The following is a 7,207-nucleotide window of genomic DNA, read 5'->3' as shown; positions in this document are numbered from 1 at the left end:
ACAGAGAAACCCTGTCTCAAAGAGGACCAAAAAACCAAAAAGCAAAGCAAAATACTCCATGATCTAGTGCATACTAAACTAAGTACAGAAAACAAAACAAAACAAAAAATTAGACACAAATGAATAAAACAAAGAGAAAAAGGAGAAAAAAAAAAAAAAAAGAATTGTGACCAGTGCGGGGCGTGGTGGTGCACGCCTTTAATCCCAGCACTCGGGAGGCAGAGGCAGGTGGATTTCTGAGTTCGAGGCACTAACGTTTGCATAATTTCACGAAACTTACAAGGATGTAAGAGTTTAGGTACACTACCTTTCTAATTTTCTTTTTCTCTTTCTTTCTTTCTTTCTTTCTTTCTTTCTTTCTTTCTTTCTTTCTTTCTTTCTTTTTTTTTTTGGTTTTTGTTTTTCGAGACAGGGTTTCTCTGTGTAGCCCTGGCTGTCCTGGAACTCACTCTGTAGACCAGGCTGGCCTCCAACTCAGAAATCTGCCTGCCTCTGCCTCCCAAGTGCTGGGATTGAAGGTGTGCGCCATCACGCCCGGCTCTAATTTTCTTAATAATACTCATGATTTTGAGTTAAAAAAAAAAACCAAACCACTCACAGCAAGCATGTATTCCATAGATAAAACTGAAAGGATCATGAAGACTCCATCAGTATGACAAATCTTTAAATATGGGCCAGAGAACCACTTTCAAATAAAAATGGCAACAACAAAATGCAATACAGGACCCAACTACCCTATATAGCTTACCCATGGCATAGGGGGGTTCAGTATATTTTCATAATTGGAGCATGGTGTCCTTTGCCCTTTTCACAATGTCAACATCTATACAACAGGGAATGAGGTGTGTAAACAACTGGTGCACCTACATGACAGAAGGCAGTGGACCCAACTGCACTAGCACTTAACATTCCCTACCAACCCATAGGGGACCGCCAGGGACTCACTAACAACGCAGAATGAACAGTATGAAGCTTATGCTCTAACCTCCTCATTACCGTGTATCTGATGTCTGCATGTGTAGTCAAGAATCTACCTTTCTGGCTTAGAAACTGGTCATCAGACCTATGTAGCACACACCTTCACCCACTACGCCACCTGATGGGTCCAAGCTTTAATTCATTCCTTAGCCTGCCTTTTTAGTCCTTTCTGAGAAACAAAATGCATGCAGCATTTCTGCAGACAGAAGTTTGGCAGGCATGTTCTCTAGAATGAAGTGGGCTTTTCGTAGTAAAGACAGAAGTTTGTTGCTAATGATGAAATGTGAACTTTCAAAATGAAATTAACAATTTCTAGAGAACTCACAGTAGCTAACTTCTTCCAAACTTTGAAAACTTACCAGATCAGTTGTAACATTAACGGATGTGATCTTTTTCACGCGCTGTCAATACTTACTTACAATATCTAATTCAGAGCCTGGTGTGGCTGTTCACACTGCAACCCCAGTATTCAGGATGGTCACTGCAAGTTTGAAACCAGCCTGATCTACATAGCAAATCGTAAATCAGTCATGGTTACAGAGCAAGACGATGTCATTTAACAGAGAAAGCTAGGGTTGGAGAAATGACTCAGTGGCTAAGAATATCTACTGCTCTTGCAGAAGACCCAAATTCAGTCTAGTGTCACAGCTCACAACCTCCTGCAACTCCAGTTCCAGGGGACCTGATGCCCTCTTCTGACGTCTGTAGGCACCTATACACACAGAGCAAATACACAAACACACTCACACAGTCCAAAATAAAGTAAGTCATAAAAGAAGGTTTGACAAGAGTTCATCACTAGCATCACCAATGCTTCTGATTTGCTGGTAGCACTGTCAGAACAGTTCTTTCCACTTGAAGTCAAAGAGTTAATTGCCCATCTATTTAGGTATTCTACATTATGTGATTGACCAGGATTGTTAACTAGATCTGACTCCATGTGATGTTTATAGCACAAAAGACCTTCAACTCCTAATCCTCCTGCCTCTACCTCCCAAAGGTGAGATTACAGGAATCAGCTAATGCCCAGTTAATTGATGCTGAGGAACAAATGCAGAAACCAGGGTCACTCTCATCCCTCTTTTGTGTTTTGTTTTTAATTAGGTCTAAGCTCTGTTGCTCCTGACATCCAGGAATTCCCGATGTAGCCCAAGTTGGTCTTGAACTCATTTAATCCACCTGGCTCAGTCCTCTGCCTCAGCTTCCATAGGATTATAAAGGTGTGCAATGACACCTAGCTCAAGTAATTTTCTGTCTGTCTTTCTGAGACAGAGGCTCTCTATAAAGCCCTTTATCTCTCTCTTTAGACTAGGCTGGCCTCAAACTCGGAGAAGTCCACCTACCTCTGCCTCCCAGGTGCTGGGGGTTTTGTGTGTTTGTTTTTAAAGCAAGCATTCACCTTGACTTACTTTATTGAAAATATTTTTTTTTTTGGATGGGACTTAATTTACCAGGTTTTATAAAACTCCTCAATACCTGCTGTGCTGCATCTCGCCTTAAAAATTTCCCAAAAAGTTGGTCTCCTTTTGTATTCAACGGGCATTTTTCTCTACCGTATCTCTCCGATGCTTGGTAAAGAAAAGTCTGCAAAAGAGAAAATAACAGACACTTCACAAGCCTGGTTTCTTGTGACAGGTAAAAGCTGAATCGCTGGTAAGCTCGTCCTACCTTAGGCCCCTCTTTTGGGACAAGAGCAGAACTTATCATGAAGATAGGGAAAGTTTATAACTGTGCTTCGAACCAAGTGGCTACTCGGTTCACCACAGCACCCGAAAGTGGCTATGGTGCGAGCCAAGACAACCTTAACGTTATTTACAATTATTCACGTTGACTAATTAGGGAGCCGAGTCACACACACACACGTCAGGTAATCCGGCGACTGCAGAACGGGGCGGCTACCGCGGACTCCGGATGCCTCTGGGAGGACGCCGCGGGCTGCACGGGGGCGGCCGTGCAGGAGATCGAGGGGCTCCTCCGGGGTGTCAGGCGCGTCCCTCGCGGCCTCACGACCCCGGAACGCACGCCCGCAACACCCGGCCCCACGGCCCGACTCCCTCCGCTCCGCTCCCGCGGCGGTCGCTGACTGACCGCGCCGCCTCACCGCTCCGGCTCCCGCGAAAAGCCCGCGCTCGGCCCGTGACGTCATGACCCCGCGACGGGGACGCGGCGCGAGCGCCGCCCGCACGGAAGCCAGCGAGCGGCTCCTCCTGTGGCTGGCCCCGGCTACCGTCGGCTTGCCCATCCCCAGCCGAATTCCTTTCTTGCCCTCGGGTTCACATTTGTGGCGGCGCCCTGGGGACACGGTGTGTGTCTGTGTGTCTGTCTATCTGACTCTCTCTGTGTGTGTGTTTCCCGCTGTGGGCTAAAACTTTGTTTATAGTTTCTTTTCCTGTATCTTCGGGGTCCTTGGCGTTCTGTTTACTTTAACCCTGAAGATAGACTTTGAAGGGATTCGTTGGATCTCTTTACCCTCTTCCCAGTGTCGCCACATTAAATAAATCTTTCAGCTTTACACTTTTAATTTGGCTCTTTTAATTGTCTTATTGAGGACGGGTGGTAGGACCTGGGCTCAAGTGTTTTCTCTCTCTCTCTCTCTCTCTCTCTCTCTCTCTCTCTCTCTCTCTCTCTCTCTCTCTCTCTCACACACACACACACACACACACGCACGCACGCACGTTAAATAACAGTCCTGCAATATTAGTACTCCTTTCTGCAGGTTTTAGGATACGATCACCAGGTTTCCTGACTTTTCCAGAAACTGGCCTAGAAAACTGAAACATTATTACCTCTCTTCCGAATTTACTGGGCAACAAGCCCAGTGCATGGCTTCCTGTGCGTTTGTAGTTTGAACTTTAGAAAGCCCTCGATTGGATCCAACAAGAGATCTTAGGGGCCTTGCTGCTTCCAGAACATGCTTAAGCAGTAAAAAGGTCCTCTTGGATTAGAAAGACAGTAACCTGCGGTTGGGGAGTCTGGTTCAGTAGTGGAGGCTCTGGGTCTGGGTTAGATACTCAGCACTACAATAAAGACAACTGACAAAAGTCGGCTTGGTTGGTTGGGATCAATTTTGTCTGGTAAGCTGTGATCCTTAGTTTTAGCAAGAAGTATCGCTAATGTAAAAAGTACTAAAACTTTTGATGTAGGTCTGCTTAGCAAAGAAGAGGCCTATGGTATTATCTGGTATTATCTAGTAATAAACTACTGCTTGGGGCTGGTGAGATGGCTCAGTGGGTAAGAGCACCCGACTGCTCTTCCAAAGGTGCAGAGTTCAAATCCCAGCAACCACATGGTGGCTCACAACCATCCTTAACAAGATCTGACTCCCTCTTCTGAAGATCTGAAGACAGCTACAGTGTAGTTACATATAATAAATAAATAAATCTTTAAAAAAAAATAAACTACTGCTTACTGAACGTTTCTAACAATACTATGAAGTGCTTAGCATTGCCCAATGGGTAAAAACTCACCAGGTCATTAACTAGCCTGGTAGAAGTTCTAAATTTAGATTCAAATCCATTTGACTTTATTAGCTTGTAAAATGAGACAATGGTGACACGTGCCTTTAATCCCAGCACTTGGGAGGCAGAGGCAGGCTGATCTCGATGAGTTCAAGGCCAGCCTGGTCTACAGAATGAGTTCCAGGAAAGACAGGGCTACACAGAGAAACCCTGTCTTGGAAAAAAAGAAAAAATTGGGGGCCGGAGAGACAGCTGAACAGTTAAGGGCTCTTCCAGAGGGCCTAAATTCAATTTCCAGCACCCTCGGGATTACTTACAACCATCAGTAATGGGATTAATGGCATCTGATGCCTTCTCCTGGTGTGCAGATAGCTGTACATGCAGACAAAGAACTCAAACAATAAAATGCACAATAAATTTCTACTTAGAAAAGAAAAAATAATAATATTAAAATTGCTTTCTTCCCAGGGAAAGTCAGAGCAGAGAGGTGTCTCTAGGGTGGAATAATGAGAAGCCTTGACACATTTCACCTTCTGAAAGATAGCTCAGTATCACACCCTCATGGCCTTCAACAGCTCACGACTATGTTTTGTGTTCTTGGTACAAGGAACTTCCCAACCATGTCCGTCTGCTCTAATAGACTTTGTATGATTTGAGCTCAGCTGCTCAGATTATTTACTACCAAGCATTATTGAATTCAATCCATTATCTGTTAAATCTGTCATTTTCATAAAAATGTATATGATGTACACTGCACCTTGATGGTCCTATACATTGTGAATAATGAATAAAAGTCTTACAGTTAGTCTAGTCATACCCTCACAGAGTTACCCTCTATGTATAGGTGTGTGATAGAGAGTATAGAATCTTTTCTAGCAAATCTGTAGGATGCAATACAGTATTGTGTGGATGAGAACCTTTAGGGGGAAAAAAGCTGTGTCTACAAAGGTTGTTGATTAAAACTCAGTAACTGTGAAGAGTTTGGAATATTGCTGGTTCAGAGCCTAATTAAAATGTATTGCCTGCTGTCATTAGCTCCCTAAAAGTGTATTCTTTACCCACCTCTATGGTTTAGTACCTTTAATGTTCTAACAAACAGGGGCTGGAGAGATGGCTCAGTGGTTAAGAGCACTGACTGCAGCTGGGCGTGGTGGCGCACGCCTTTGATCCCAGCACTCGGGAGGCAGAGAGGCAGGCAGATTTCTGAGTTTGAGGCCAGCCTGGTCTATAAAGTGAGTTCCAGGACAGCCAGAGCTATACAGAGAAACCCTGTCTCGAAAAACCAGGCTGGCCTCGAACTCAGAAATCCGCCTGCCTCTGCCTCCCGAGTGCTGGGATTAAAGGCGTGCGCCACCATGCCCGGCGCATTTTTTTTTTTAAATGCCTCAATTTATGACTTTCTTTGTTCTGTTACTGTAGATACATCATGAAACTTCCTCCACATTGGAACATAGAATTTTGGGTAACCTAAATCTGTGGTTTTAGGGCCATGGCTACTCAAATTTGCCTCTGGGTTTGACTCTGACTCCTTTTGAGGTGAGAACTAGGTTTTTGGTTTGGTTTGGTTTTTTTTCGAGACAGGGTTTCTCTGTGTAGGCCTGGCTGTCCTGGAACTCACTCTGTAGACCAGGCTGGCCTCAAACTCAGAAATCCACCTGCCTCTGTCTCCCAAGTGCTGGGATTAAAGGCGTGTGCCACCACGGCCTGGTGAGAACTCTGTTTTTACAACAGTTACTATTTATAGTCATCATCCTGTGCGTTAGTCTCTGGATTTGCTCCTTTATGCCCTTTGACCAGTACCACCCCCTACTGGTGATTGTGCATTTGAGTTTCTTAGATTTTGCATATGAGGTCATGTAATAAATCTTTTTTCTGTATATATAGCTTATTGCACTTAACATAATGTCCTCCAGGTTCATCCCGAACAAAAACAGACAAGCAAACAAACAAAACAGGGTTTGGCTGTGTAGCTAGGCTGGTCTCGAACTTGTGAGTTCTGGGATGACAAGGCCCATACTACTGCCACACATGCTTTTTCTTGTTCAATGGCTGATTATAATTCCCATTTATTGGGCAGTTTCTCTACTCGTCTGTCTTCTGATATCTAGGTCGCTTCCAGAGTTTGACTCTTGGAGGAGGATGAGGGCGGAATCTCTTAACTTGATTGATTTCACTTTCTTTGCATATGCATACAGATAATGGCACTGCTAGATCGGTGGTTGTTCTATTTTAAAAAAGGATAGGGCTGGAGAGATAGCTCAGCGGTTAAGAGCACTGGCTGTTGTTCTCCCTAGAGGTTCTGAGTTTGATTCCCAGCAACCCACATGGTGGCTCACAACCATCTGTAATGAGACCTGGGCTCTCTTCTGGCACGCAGGTATACATGCAGGTATATGTTAAGTAAGAAAATGTCTTTTAAAAGATACATTTATCTAGTTTTAAAACCTCTTCCGGAGGTCCTGAGTTCAATTCCCAGCAACCCACATGGTGACTCACAACCATCTGTAATGGGATCCGATGCCCCTCTTCTGGTGTGTATCTGAAGACAGCTACAGTATACTCATATAAATAAAAATAAATAAATCTTTGAAAAAAAAAGTATGTGTGCACCTGTATATGTGGGTCTATGTACATGAGTATAGGTTACAGTCCAGAAGAGGATGTCAGGTGCCAGCTAGAGTTACAGGTGTGTTTGTTTGTGAGCCACCCAGTGCCTGGGACTCCAAGTTGCTATGAGCACTTTGTACTGTTAACCACTGAGACATCTCTCC

The 7,207-nt window shown here is 44.3% G+C and overlaps 1 protein-coding gene across 1 annotated transcript in view; it reads right to left on the bottom strand.

Annotated features, from left to right (window-relative positions):
• Brca2 (BRCA2 DNA repair associated) overlaps nt 1–3,067 on the bottom strand; it is a 45,258-nt gene extending 42,191 nt beyond the window's left edge. The window contains 2 exon segments of the mRNA XM_021186935.2: nt 2,455–2,562; nt 2,647–3,067. Coding sequence (XP_021042594.2) covers nt 2,455–2,521 — 67 coding nt within the window. The 5' untranslated portion in view covers nt 2,522–2,562; nt 2,647–3,067.
• Between the last annotated feature and the right edge of the window lie 4,140 nt (nt 3,068–7,207).

The sequence above is a fragment of the Mus pahari genome, chromosome 23 (assembly GCF_900095145.1).
Source record: "Mus pahari chromosome 23, PAHARI_EIJ_v1.1, whole genome shotgun sequence".
NCBI classification, from domain to species: Eukaryota; Metazoa; Chordata; class Mammalia; order Rodentia; family Muridae; genus Mus; species Mus pahari.
Note: the sequence above shows the minus strand (reverse complement) of the source record. Positions and strands in the feature narration are given on the sequence as shown.